Raw genomic sequence first — 14,916 nt, forward strand, 5'->3', positions numbered from 1 at the left:
ACACAATCAAGGGCCAGCGAACGTGCAACACAGTGTAGGACCCACGGCTCCTCCAGGAACCCTCTGCCTCTCCTTCGTCTCGCTGACGAGCTGAGCTTGTGCGTCACAACCTCCCCAGCTCGTGCTGAACCCGGACAATCTGGCTTTCACCAGCCATGGTCTTGGACTGGAGTCGCCCCTGTGAGACACCAAGTCCAAAGGCTGTTTTCCTCTCATCCTCCACCATCGGTGCAGGGCGCATATACTTTGTTACCAGTAATGGCCTGTTTTCAAATATTCTCAAAAGCATCGGTTGGATAGATGATGCCTCCTTCGCCGGTTCCTCCCCTTGCTACCTAAAAGACTTGCTCACACCTCTGACCTCTGTCCCTTGGCAATTGCATCTAATCCAATAGCTGTAATATTTACCTCTATGTAACTGGCCCTTAAATAAAGTGAACCCCTAAGCAACACAGGTAAGTGCTCAAACGCCTGCTACACATCTCCACATAGAGTTACCCCAGCAACCACCGGTTATGGTAAGTTCTTCAGTCTTCCCACAATCAGACTGGATCTCCAGACTCCCATTTCTCTCCACAGCACCCTATTTCGCCCTAGCTCTCCAAGCATGAAGCCTCAATGCCACGTCAGCCAAGGCTCTGTAAAATACAGCTCCAGACGCCCTCCTGCCCATCTCCAACATCTCTCCTAGCTTCTAGAAGAACAGGAACCCATGTTTTCCCACAAGCACACCATGTTCCTGCCCCATCTATGGAATCTTACTTGAGTTTCAATTCATCCACAAAGTCTTTCTTGGTGACTTCCACTCAGATGTTTTTCTCTACCTTTAAAATCTTTGTATCACTTACCTTTCAGGTTTCATGTTGCAGTTCTCATGTTTGATGTTCTTACATTGAACCCTGAAACTGATGCTAGTTTTAACATACACCATAGGGTTCAACCTGATACTTCTGTTGCTTTGAGCAACACACCACCCCCCACCACCACCAAATAAAGAGCAGTGACCACAAAAGCAGGGATGAGTTTTGCTTTTTTGTGTGTGTGTGAGCCCCTGAGAAACCCAGGATATTGGAAGTATTTGTCAAAATGAAAAGAATCTCAATCAGTGTGTATATATGTGTTTGTAAAATGAATCCTCTGTAGCAATTAGTCTAACCCATCAGCTCTAACAGTAGAGGTGAAGAGCTTTAGCACCTGAAACTTCAAAACTCCTGGTAACATAAAATATTTTGGTTCAAGGAACTGTTTTAAAATCATTTATTTGTGAAGGGAACATTCTTGGATTTAGAGGTTGGCAGGTACAGTAAAAAGCTTTTTAGTTGACTGAAATAAAAAAAAAAAAACTCAAAACACTTTTAAGCACAGGCACTTCCCTTATAAAAACAAACTGCAGAAAGCCAAGCACAGCAGTTTATGCACAAAGAGCAGGTGCCTCCAGCCATCAGCAAAGAGGCACCAGAGCAGGAGGAGAGTGATTTGCATTTCTATGGCTCCTTTTGTATGCCCAAATTCCGACAGCATTACACCCAGAGACAGTAAATATAATTAGCAGAAGACAGCAAAGAGAGGATGTCATTGCCAGAGGGGCTCCAGGTCAACAGGCACAGCAGCGCCCCCCAGAAAGCTGTAAACATGAGTGCCATTCATCTGTGCTGGTGAAGACAGGGGAGAAATGTGTGTGTGTGGGGGGGGTCCTTCAGCTTGACCCTACCATCCACAGAAGGCATGTGCTACTCCATGCTTTCACAAAGAATGATTTCAATCCCGTGTTGAACCCTATTTGCTGGCTTCCCCAACCCACTTCTAGATGAGGGCACTGTTCATCACGTGCTTTAACCACTTCTCCCCTTCCTCCTACAGAAATTGCCTGGGTGAATGAAACGCCCAGGTGAAAGGATAGGAGGCTTTAAGAGTACTAGGAGCAGTGTGGCTCCAGGAGAGGAGACCCACTGCTCACGGGCTGTCAGCGCCCTATTCTCGGGAACATTTTACTGACGCTTAGAGAAATTAAACACGAAGATGGACTTTTGCTATGCTTCTGTCTTCCTGCACCACCAGCATGGAAACAGATTTTGATGGGCCGGGGAACCCCGTTGCGAATGGGGGCCCTGAGCCCCAAGCCTCCTCGGGGAGCCACAGCCGCAGACTTGTGACTATCCTCCAGGGGTCACAATTGGGTTACAAATCCCTTGCAGCGCACTGACTGAGCAGCCTGATTGGGAACAATTTATTCGAATCCTTCTTCATTAAGATTCAAATGGAATAAGTAAGGTAGAAATTGAACAGACACAGAAATTGTGCCTTCCTGCTCCCGTAGTCAGTAAACATTTATTCGCTAAGCCCAGGCTGTGTGTTCTCTCTCGCTCGCTCGCTCACTCACTGTCGTTCTTTCAATCCTTCCTGCTTGCTGTTTTAATGCATAATTAAGAAGGTCAGAATTAATGAAGCGGTGTGGAGTAAAGTTCAAGGAATCCCCAGGCACTATTTATTCTATTAGATCTCAGGCATGAATGTCAGCTTGGCAGAGAAAGCGGCATTAGCCATGGGGCTGGCTGCATCCCAGAAACAACCAGCAAGGGAAACTCACCTGCACAGTCAAGTCATCCCTAAGCTCCTTCCCGGCGAAAATCACACGCAACTGGTCAGCTGGAACCCCCTGTCGCTTAGCAACCACCTCCTTGAGCTGGAAGATGCTGGTGTCAGAATCGACCTCCACTGGGAAACCATGGCTGGAGTTGAACCTGACGAACACTGACCAAGACATGGAGGGGGGCGGGGGGGAGAAGTGAACATTACTCAAAGCTCTGACATGGCAACAGCAACATTTCTGAACTGAGTTCTCTCTCACCCACCCCTTCGAGGAATGGCATACATTTTCTTTCACTTAGAACAGAAACCTTAATGCAATGGGGCAACACCTGAAGAAAAATGGAGCTTCCCTGTGGGATTTCCCTTTCATATATTAGTCAGTGACCCTCAAACACACTCACATGCTCCCTTTGACAGCCATCCTGGGAAACAAAGGACTCACACAGAACACTTGCTAGATAGGAATTGTGAGATTCCCAAGAGTTTATGGAAGAGATTCAGCTCTGACAGCATGTACGAACATGCATTCCCTCCCCGGTGCCCCCCTTCATGAGCACCAGAAGTGTTATGTTAGCACTCACAATATAGCAATGGAAATAATTCAAGCCATGTTACAGACTAGAGTGAAGGCCCACCCGAGGCTGTGTCTAGGAGTCCTTGGCATTGAGGTCCCTTTCAAAAGGTTCCACTGGATCTTATGGAGATACTTCCCTTTTCTTTTGAAACTACTGAGACCATCTATTTTTTTTTTAAGTTTATTTACTTTTTTTGAGGTGTGGGGGAAGAGAGGAAGAGGGCAGAGAGAGAAGGAGAGAGAATCCCAAGCAGGCTCCACACTGTTAGTGTGGAGCTCGACACGGGGCTTGAACCCATGATCTGTGAGATCATGACCTGAGCCAAAATCAAGAGTCAGATGCTTAACCAATGGAGCCACCCAGGTGCCCCGAGACCATCTTTCTTATGAGAGCCTCTACCCCCTCACAACCAAGGCTGGGACCTGCTGTCTCTGCATGCCCTCTCGTCACTGTCTACTGCCATCCTGACCTCATCAATGTCACCCACACATGTCCTTTCCTGTCCATGCTTTCTGTCACTACTCTCAGTCAATCTTCTCTAGATTCTAGCACTAGCTTCCCAACTGGAGTCTCGCTGCCCTCTCTTCACTTCCAAAATGTCCCGAACCATTCTGTAAAGTAAGCCTTTCTTCAAGTGTTGCCCCATTGCATTCAGTGAGGCTTATCAGTCCAGAGCTCTGACTTGAATCCTTTAAAGTCTCCCACTGCCAGGGAGAAAAATCCAAGGTCCCTCTTATTTGACACAAACCTATATCCCAGCAGCTTCTCCATTAATCCCCACAAGCACACTGCTAAACTGAATGCTCCAGAAAACTTCTGCACCCATGCCTTGCCTTTATTCCTGCCAATCCCTTCTTCACCCCTGCCTGATGAAAGCTGGGTCACCACGTGATCTGCCTCAAACATCCCTCTTCCAAGAGGACTCTCACTATCAGCCCAGTCAAGACAGAGCCACCTTTTCCAGGCTCCAGTGGATTTACCACATACATCTTACACTATTCTGCATTCTCTCATGGAAGGCGCAGAGCACCGAGGTTGTAAGGACACCCTCCAGAGTCCGAAGGACCCCTATTAGTTCTCTTACCAGCTTAGCATATGCGGAGAACACATTACCCCTATAGCTTTAACTCTCAGTTCCCTAATCGTCACAATAAGTAAACCATGGAGGGTGTCCTGTGATGTGTTAAGTAATGTTGATAGTGTTTACCACTGTTACATAATTACCTTCAAAAATAATGAATGTTTGTATGTCTTACGTGTTTTTGGTATATATTTCACCTTCTCTAAAAGATTATAAACACCTTAAGGCTAAGGCCAGCCACTATAGCTTCTTTTCTGCTGTATCTTCTTTAAATGTACCATTAGCACTTACTAGCTCCCAATTCAAATATGAGATGGCCCAACTAATAATAATTAAAATAAAATGATAATTACAATGCCAATAATAATCGAACACGTACTATGTGGCAGAAGCTGTACCTTATATAGGCTATTTTTAAGCTTTCCAATGATCTGGTAAGGTCAGTATTATTATCCTTATCTAATAGAATAGTAAATGGAGTCCTAGAGAATTGTAATCACTTTTCTAAGGACATCAGCTGCTTTGTAATGGAATCACAACTCAAATTCAGTTCAATCAAATTCTAAACCCCATTCCATTTCTACTATAACAGGCTGCCTAAAATATTCTCAGAAGAAAAGTCCACATTCCTTCTCCTTATGACAAAAAACAAACAACAACAGCAAAGAGGCTTTATAACCTAATTCAGGTATTCCCTATACATGTTAGCAGTAGAAAATGCGATTAAAAAATAAAGGCTCCCATGAAGAGCTAAGAGCCAAGAATAAAGAACAACGTTATAAGACACAATAAGATAAAAATGACACCAAAACGAGAGCAGGTGCTGTACATGACACACAAGAACAAAAACCTGACATATTTTACCTGGTACTGAAAACTATTTAGAAAAAGTATGGACTAGAAGTGACAAAAGTCTTCCTAATAAAAAAAAAAAAAAATTGATGAAAAAAAAATTAGAGGAAAAGGAGCTTTTGATAAACTTTTAAGTACACGTCATGTGACACGGCTGAAGCAGAGGAGGGGAAATAAAATGTCTTGGGAGGCCTGGAGGTGTATTCACCGCATCCTCAGATCAGGGACCATAAGGCAACCAATTCATCAGAAAAGATAGGAGACAGGTGTGGGGCAATAAGGGACAAAAGGTACGGTCCCAGCTCCAAACATGATTTTACAGGAGTTTGAATAGACTTTTTTTTTTTTTTTAAGCCGAAGACCATGGGAGGATATGGGAAGAAGCAACTGGGGACTACACAAAAGCTCCTAAAATGAAAAAAAAAAAAAAAAAAAAGGAATAAAAATTCCAGGATACCCTGAGTTGGTGATTTTTCTCCATGGGTTCTGATCATGGGCATTCCATCTTAAAAACAAGAATTACACAACAAACAAACAAGCAAAACTAAAGGGCAAAAAAGCTGTAAAAAACATACTAGATAATTCTGTACCACAACTCAAATCATTAGTGTCCAAAGGCTTTAAAACCATTTTTGTTTTTTACATTTATTTATTTTTGAGAAACAGACAGAAAGCGAGTGGGGGAGGGGCAGAGACCGAGGGAGACAGAATCTGAAGCAGGGCCACTCAGGTGCCCCTAAAGGCTTTTTTTTTATTCTTAACTAGAAGAGCTAAATTCACTTTTCTTTTTCTTTTTTTTTTTTTTTTTTTTTCTTTCTTTCTTTCTTTCTTTCTTTCTTTCTTTCTTTCTTTCTTTCTTTCTTTCTTTTTTTTTTAAGTAGGCTCCATGCCCAGCCCAGGTCTTGAATTCAGGACCCTGAGATCAAGAGTAGCATGCTCAAGCGAATGAGCCAGCCAGATGCCCCAAGGCCGTTTTCTTATTCTGTATAAGTAGATAAATTATAGTTTCTGAGCTTACATTCAATTTGGTTAAATCATGTCAATACTTTAGAAATGAGTATTTTTGAGCAGCAGTTCAGATATAGAGGACAAATTTACAATGGAAAGACTGACCAAATGCACTGCAGGTATTAAGCAAACTAAAATATTGTCATGGAAAAGAACAGACACTTTAAAGCGACCCAGTCATCAATAATCAAGTGCCATTAAGAAGAAAATGGTTAGGGCTTAATGGCAGTAGTGTGATTTGTGGTGGGTCACCATCTTCTTCTAGCACATGTGAGAAATGTGTCATGACCCTTCTGTCCTGGTCCTGGAACCCAAGATTCCCAAAGGAGAGGAGAGGAGGAACACATCCAACCCTCTCTCTCTGCTACTTCTTGAAAAGCTACAGGAAGAATATCTTTAGGGCCAGGAAAGGAAAAACCAGAATCCTGATTGTGACACTTGCTAATATTATGACTTAGGACAAGTTACCTGGTCACCTTCTCTCAGCTTCCTCATCTGCTAAATGTAGATAATGTACGCAGTCTTAAATGTTCATTATGAAAGATTTGTTGCAATTGTGGATGCATTAGGAAATTCTGGGCAGAGTCCTTGGTACACATCCTGTACTCTTTCCACAGGGCAAGCTTGTACTCCAAAACTGTTCCCTAATTTTACTCTTCTAGAGGAGGTAGTGCTAATTAAAGTAGCATCGATTCTTTATATTGTAACGAAGATACGTTAAATGGAGTAGGGGTATTTTTCTGGTTTCTGCTCCTCTTCATGACGGACAGAAAACTGCCAGGGTCAAAGAGACCATGATAAAGAATTTAGCATATGTCCTTTTCTAAGATCTCATTATAAATTAAAAGTTTGGGAATGAATTGTTTCAATGACACCTATAATAGCATCAGAAATAAATACTATATCAATTAACATTATGAATAATGTATATTATTAATAAACACCATAGTGCACTGTTAAGGAAAAGATAATGAGACACATCTACACTCATTTTGATGCCATCCCTAACCAATGTTCAGAAGACCCAGAGGATAAGGAAGTAACTAAGAAGAAAAAGGGGAAGGAGTCATTGGGTGATGGGTGCTCATGTTTCTCTCATCCTCTTTGTCACAGTGATTGGCTCAAGGATAGGCATAAACCAGTCAGTGCCTGGCTTTCCCTTGGTCACAGTGATTGACTTCCTGGAGATCTTGGAAGGGGTGATCTAAAGTGGACAAATCAAAGAGCATTCCAGATTTGTCAGAGGCATGGTGAACAAGTGGTTTTAGCTGGCAGGGAACATCATGTGAGGCCCAGATTTCTGTGCTGAGAAAATCAAATAAAAACAGAGCCCAAGATAGACCATTGTGATCTGTATAAAAGTAGGCTCAGTGCTTTGGGAGCAAAACAAGTCTTCCTCAAGAGAAAATGTCCTATGCCCTGCAGAACATGTAGTTCCAGCCACAGTCAAATAGACACCAGGAACACTTTCTGGTGATTGTGGTAACCAAAAAGTAACCCTACATATCTCTAAATATTCCTTGTGGAGGTAGTTTTTTCTTTACCTTTGACAAAGATCACTAAGTCTAGTATCTCCTGTCATAAACAGATAAACCTTGTCGTCACATCCCTTCAGGCACTGTACCCCTTATTCTGTGCACAGAAAACCTTACTGTGAATTTCTTATAGTCCTGCTCTCCACTGATTTTCTTTGCATGCTTTTGTGAACCCACTCTTGAAGATCATTCTGGGTAAAGCAATAACCTCCATGTTTCTAATTCAATGGTTTCATTTCTGTTCTCACATTTGAACATTCCGAGACATTCAGTAGACTCTTCTTCTCACAACACTTTTTCTCCTGGCATCTGTTACTGCACCATCCTGGCTTCCCCTACAACACAGGACATGCTTTCTTAGCTTCATCTACTGGGTTCTCTTCCTTCGTTGGACTTACTGATTTTAGAGTTCCCAGGGGTCTGCTTAGACTCTCTTCTTTTGCATCTGAGTGTTCTCCCAGGGCTGTATTATCCAAGCTACATGCAACATAATTCATGTGTAATTCAATATATTTCCATAGGAAATGTTCACTCAACATGATTTTTATGCTGTATTCTTATTCTAAAATCCAACACTCCCACAACCTTCTACCTCAGCCCATCCCCAGAACTATGTGAGTCCATGGAGTTATCTACCCCTTAGGACCAGTTCCTACATTCCTCAAGCTATAGGGCGACATAAAGTTTCATATGGAGTTTAAAACACATTGCAGAGATAACAAGTATGACATGTGTAGCACAAAGAATGGGGGAATGGATATGGACCTATTAGGTTGTAAACCTACATTTTCAGGGGAAAGTGGTGCAATGTCAACAATAAACAGACTGTAAAAATTGAAGAATATACATTATAATTCTTAGAGTAAAAATCAAAGTGAATAAAAATGTTAAGTTAAAAAGTAAATAAAAATTACAATGGTATTCTAAAAGATATTGAATCCCCAAAAGGGCAGGAAAAGAGAAACAGAGAAATAAAAACAGAGGAGCGAATAGAAAAAATGTAATGAAATGGTAGGACCAAATTCAACCATATCAATAAGTACATTAAATTTTAATGGAATAAGCACTCTAATTAAAAGGCAGAGACTCAGAATGGATAGAACAAAGTAGATCCAAATATATACTGTCTAAAAAAGTTCCATTTTAAATATAAAGACACAAATAGTTTGAAAGTAAATGAATAAAAAAAAAAAGCCAAGCAAAAGAACTGTAAGAAGGCAGAAATGTCAGTATTAACACCACATAGATTCAAAGGTTAAGTTGTTATGAAGAATAAAGATGCATCAGACTATGTTGCACTCCCTTGAGATTTGATGGAAGTGTGTTCATAAACCACACTCTGTGCTCCTCTGTCCCTTCCTGTCTTTGAGTTGGGACTGGTGACGTGTACTCATTTAGCCAGACTTGAAGTGTGTGGGTCTCTCTCTGCCCCCAGACTCCCACGATAGACAAGATGGTGAGCCTTTCGTACCCTCCTCAGTGGGTAAGAGGCCAGGGGGCCAAGGCAAGAGCAACTGCCAAAGAAGTCACCCACGGCCTTGAAGCAACCACTGTGATTCTTTGACAAAGGAGTACCCATTGGATTTCCCATTGGTCCTCTCTCTCTCTCTCTCTTCCCCCTGCCATATACTCTTTTCTTCATTGATTAATTCTTCCATTTCCTTTTTAATTATTTAGCAGAAGTCATGTTATGGGAAGTGGAGAATGGGACGTAGGAAACATGCAATTAAGGATCTATATAACAAGAGGTGTGGATTATGGCTAACACCATGCACTCTGGAATAACCTGCCAGGATTCAAAGCCTAGGTGTGTCCCTTACCGAGTATGTAACCAAGTCACACAGTTTTGGGTCCCTTTATGATCTACAAAATAAGAGATAATAATAGTGCCCGCCTCATGAATGTGTTGTGAGAATTAAATGAATTGATATATGGAATGCAGAAAGTGCCTACTACACGATAAGTTTCAACAATTATTAGCTCTTACCTAAGTCCGAATGCATGGCTTACAGTTGTGATTACTGTCAATTGGACAATATTAATATTTAGGTAACAAAAAATATCTATCTGTTATTCTCTTTGAATAAGAATGGTTTTTTGGATGAAGTTCTACTTCACTATGCTTTGTAGTACACTATAATTGATCTAAAGTGACTTTAGGATACAGATAAAGATATCTTCTGCTTAGACAGAGCTCTCCATTTTCAAAATGCTTTTACAGACATTATCCCAGTTAATCTTCACAATAGCTCTGAAAGATAATTGGGGCAGCATTTACTATTCCTACTTTTCAAACGAATAGACAGATGTACACGAAGGCAAAGTAGTTCACCCAAAATTTATAAGGGAAAAAGCAGGAGCTAGAACCTGTGTGTTGAACCCTTTCCCTTTAAGTCAGTGACTTCCACGCAGAGCTATATACTACCCTGGGGGTCTAAGAAGGTGGTCTTTCCTATTCCTTGCATATCTTTCCTAAAACTGATATGTCTAAAAACATCATCATGGCTGAGGTATCAAAATAATAATCAAAATAATCTTTTGTCCCACCCTCATTCAAAATCAACATACTCTCATTTTACAGAAGAAATGTATATTGTGTACTCTTCCTGAATTTCACTCTGGCCCATTACCACAGGGCATCAAAAAAGGATAACCTGAATTACTGGTGACTGAGAGGCATTTTTAATCCCAGGAGAGGTTCACCATTAACACTCAGAGGAGCTTCACTTCTTGCACCAGGGCAAAGGCTGGTATGGGGAGCAGGGTACTCTTACCCATGTCAGGCTACGTGAGCACCACATGGGTTCTGAATGGTTAGGAATTCAGATACACGGAAAGAGGGACAAGAGGAATGACAGTGTTCATTTAACTATCTTAGCTCTTCTAACTCCTCAGTATTGCCAAAGAAGTAATTCCTCCTTAGGGAAAGTCTCAGAAGAGTTAAGATTGTCTGTAACACGGAAGGAGAGAGTCCCTTTATTTCATTTAGGAAATGAACTTCTGTCAAAAATTTCACTGCTTACCAATTACCTACCCTTCCATCCATGCATCCTTCCCTCCCTCCCTCCCTCCATCCATCTGTCCCTCCACCCACCCACTCAGTCATTCAGTCAGCTAGCTAGACAGCCGGTTAGACAACCAGACAGCCACACACCCATTGTAATATAAGAATACGATTACAACAAGATGCCTGTGTGGGGCCATTTTTGTTCTGACAAATTAATTCTCATTGGCTGACTGATCTGATAAAGAAGGCTAGTTTTACCAAACATGTCAAAAGGTACGTATTTCCCAAAAATAGAATAACTTATACACAGCTCCAAGGCTTTGACAAAAGCATATTTAAAGATAAAAACAATTAATCATAAATATTGCATTAGCAACGTTGTATAGAAATTAATATTTTAATTTTCCCAACATTTTGTAAATTTATCAGATTGAACAAAATCCCTCTGAATGAAAGATAGCTGTTTAATTAAAAATAATGACTTAAAAAATTGTGGCTGCATTCTATTTTGCACTCTTCCCAGAAACTGAAAAACTGAATGACTCTATACGATTATTTTCCCAGTGTAAGTATGTAATTGCAAATTCTTTGCTTTCAACAAAATTAAAGATGGACTCAGTTGGGTCATAAACTGATAAATCACTGAAATAGCTGTAATGAAGGCTTACTAAGTATTTTTCTCATATTATAATTTTGAATGCATTAAAAAATGAAGTAATAACATTATAATAAAATTCCTTCTATTCCCATATGCTTATTTATTAGAACAACTACAAACATGAAAAGAATGATGTTGAATTTATTTCATTCTAGGAATAAGTAAAACTCATCCACAGACACATGTTATCAGTTAGAAAAATAACCCAATCCACCTAATTAAGAGATGCATTTCCAATATAACTTTATGTTGAATAATTATTTGTCAAAAACACCAACAAATTATTCATCAGATATATATATATATATTTATACTGTTTATAACTTTTAAACTGAAAAATATTACAATATCATAATCCAAGTAGAAATTGTTAATATCAAGGCTTTATGATACCACGGAATTAAAATATACATCTTAAGTTTCATTTTTTAAGTTTTTATTTTAATTTCAGTTAGTTAACATACAGTGTTATATTAGTACCAAGTATACAATATAGTGAGTCAACAATTCCATATCAGCTGGTGCTCATCAGGATGAGTACACTCCTTAATCTCCCATCACCTATTTCACCCATCCCCCCCATGGCCCTCCCCTTCTGGTAACCATCAGTGTGATCTCTATAGATACGAGGCTGTGTCCTGATTTGTCTCTCTCTTTTGTCCCCCTTTGCTCATTTGTTTTCTTTCCGAAATTTCACATATAACTGAAATCTTATGATGTTTTTCTCTGGCTGATTTATTTCACGTAGCATTATATTCTCTAGCTCCATCCACACCACATCTATACCCATTCATCAATCAGTGGACACTTGGGCTGCTTCCATATCTTGGCTATAATAAATAATGCTGCTATAAATATCAGGGCACATGTATATACCCCCTTTGAATTAGTGTTTTCGTATTCTTTGGGTAAATATTCAGTAATGCAATTGCTAGACTGTAGGGTAGTTTCATTTTTAACTTTTTGAGGCACCTCCATACTGTTTTCCACAGTGGCGTTACCAGTTTGCGTTCCCACCAACAGTACAGGAGGGTTCTTGTTCTCCACGTCCTTGCCAACATCTGTCCTTTCTTGTGTTGTTCATTTTAGCCATTCTGACAGATGTGAGGAGATATCTCATTGTAGTTTTGTTTTGCATTTCCCTAATGGTAAGTGATGAAGAGCATCTTTTCCTCTTTGTCTGTTAGCCATCTGGATGTCTTCTTTGGAAAAATGTCTGTTCATGTCTTCTGCCCAGTTTTTCATTGGATTATTCACTTTTAGGTGTTGAATTTTATACGTTCTTTATATATTTTGGATACTAACCCTTTGTTGGAAAAGCCATTTGCAAATATCTTCTCCCATTCAGTAGGTTGCCTTTTTAGTTTCTGGTGATTGTTCCTTTCACTGTGAATAAACTGTTTAGTTTGATGAAGTCACAATAGTTTATTTTTGCTTTTGTATCCCTTGCCTCAGGAGACGTATCTAGTAAGAAACTGTTACAGCTGATGTCAAAGAAGTTACTGCCTATGTTCTCTTCTAGGATTTTTATGGTTTCAGGCCTCAAATTTAGGTCTTTAAACCATTTTTAATTTATTTTTCCTTCTCTTTATTCTTTATTCTAATGGTAATGGTATAATGGTAATAAGTTACCATTAGGTTTGTATATTATATCTTCTCTGTTTAGCAGTCTATATTAAGTTGATGGCCATTTATGTTTGAACCCATTCTTTACTCCTCTTCTCTCCATCTTTTAGGTATATGGTGTCATATGTTACATCTTTTTATTTTGTGACTTACTGGGCTAATATTTTACAAAAATATTCATTTTTACTGCTTTTGTGTTTCCTACCTTCATACTGTCATTTTCAATCTTTCCTTTCCACCCAAAGAGTCCCCTTTAATATTTCTTGCAGAGCCGGTTTAGTGGTCATGAACTCTTTTAGTTTTTATTTGTCTGGGGAAACTCTTTATCTCTCCTTCTATTCTCAATGATAGCATTACTGGAGAGAGTATTCTTGGCTGCAGATTTTTCTCATTCAGCACTTTGAATATATCATGCCACTCCCTTCTGGCTTGGGAAATTTCTGCTGAAAAATCCCCTGATAACCTTGTAGCGTTTCCCTTGTGTGTAACTGTCTCATTTTGTCTTGCTCTTTTTAAAATGCTTTATCACTATATTTTTCTATTTTAATTATCATGTCTTGGAGTGGATCTGCTTTTGTTGATATTGTTGGGGGTTCTCTGTTCTTCCTGGATCTGGATATATGTTTCCTTCCCCAAATTAGGGAAGTTTTCAGCTATTATTTCTTTATATAAATTTTCTGCTCCCTTTTTTTTTCTCCTTTTCTTCTGGCACTCCTAAAATGTGAATGTTATTACATTTGATGGAGTCACTGAGTTCCCTATTCTTGTTTGCAATAATTCTTTGTTGTTGTTTTTTTTTTTTTTTTTTTTTTTTCTCTTTGGTTCAGCTTGATTTCTTCCCATTACTCTGTTTTCTAGGTCATGAATTCATTCCTCTGCTTCTTCCGGACTGCTGTTCATTCCACAAGTGTGTTTCTCATTTCATTTATTGAGCCTTTGATCTCTGCTACGTTATTCCTTATCTCTGTGTTAAGGGTCTCACTCACGTCTTCCACTCTTTTCTCAAGTCCATTGAGTATCTTTATGATCATTCTTATCTATTAGGCATGTTCCTTACATCTGTTTCACTTAGATCTCTGGCCATGGCCTCGTCCTACTCTTCCTTTTGGGGCAAATTCCTCTTTCTTCTCATTTTGTCTAAGTCTCTGTGTCAGCTTCTATATGTTAGGGAAATCAGCCACCTCTCCTGTTCTTGAGGGTAATGACCTTATGAAGAACTCCAGAGACAGAAGACACAGTGTGGACAGAGGTTTGGGCTGGTCTTCTGGGGGACAGGGACCACTATGCTGGGATTGAGGCAAGAATGACAGAAAAGGGTGGTTCCACCAAGGCTTAGGGGGATGCGGCTTGGTGTAAGCAAATTAGGTAGTGAGCATCAGTGCTGTGTTGGATCCTGCAGGTGGCTCTGTGTTTATGCTGAAGGGTGGGGGTGGGAAATGGCATCTGCCAGTTCCTTTGTTCCTGGAGGGGTCTCTCCATGAACGTTGCCTCTTTGGGACACACTTCAAGATGAGCAAACAACCTCCCTGCTGTGTGCTCCAGGAACTCTTCAGATTGTTGTTTCCACATGGTATGTCTGTGGCTTGTTTGTCCTGCCTTCTTTCCAAAAGCAGCCCCAATGTCTGCCAAGCTCTCCCTGAGCCAAGCCCCCTGACCTTTAAAAATGCCAACTTTAAGCCCTGCTGGTTGCAATAACTCATGAAATTCAGCCCCTTTTGTTTTCCAGTCCAACTGCTATGGGGATTCATTTTTCCTGTGCGCTCTCCTGTGTGCTAGTCTGTTGCTCACCCTTCTCTGTGACCCCAGCTCCCTCCCCACCACAGTGGCCATGATCCTTTTCTCTCCCAAACTGCATATTCACACTTTATACCTTCTTCAATGTGGCCTCTTTGCTGCCTTTAGCTGTAGAGTTTGTTCTGCTAGTCTTCAGGTCAATGGAGCATTGAGGATGACTTGATAGTTACCTCCTCATATTTGTGGGATGA

At 40.4% G+C, this 14,916-nt stretch overlaps 1 protein-coding gene across 2 annotated transcripts in view; it reads right to left on the reverse strand.

The window, feature by feature from the left end:
- Window positions 1-14,916, reverse strand: part of PRKN (parkin RBR E3 ubiquitin protein ligase) — a 1,339,251-nt gene that overhangs the window by 1,072,327 nt on the left and 252,008 nt on the right. For both annotated transcript variants that reach the window (XM_042940251.1, XM_042940250.1), the window contains exon 2: window positions 2,588-2,751. In XM_042940251.1, coding sequence (XP_042796185.1) covers window positions 2,588-2,751 — 164 coding nt within the window. The remainder of the gene's footprint in view (window positions 1-2,587; window positions 2,752-14,916) is intronic.

This window comes from Panthera leo, chromosome B2 (genome assembly GCF_018350215.1).
Source record: "Panthera leo isolate Ple1 chromosome B2, P.leo_Ple1_pat1.1, whole genome shotgun sequence".
Lineage (NCBI taxonomy): Eukaryota > Metazoa > Chordata > Mammalia > Carnivora > Felidae > Panthera > Panthera leo.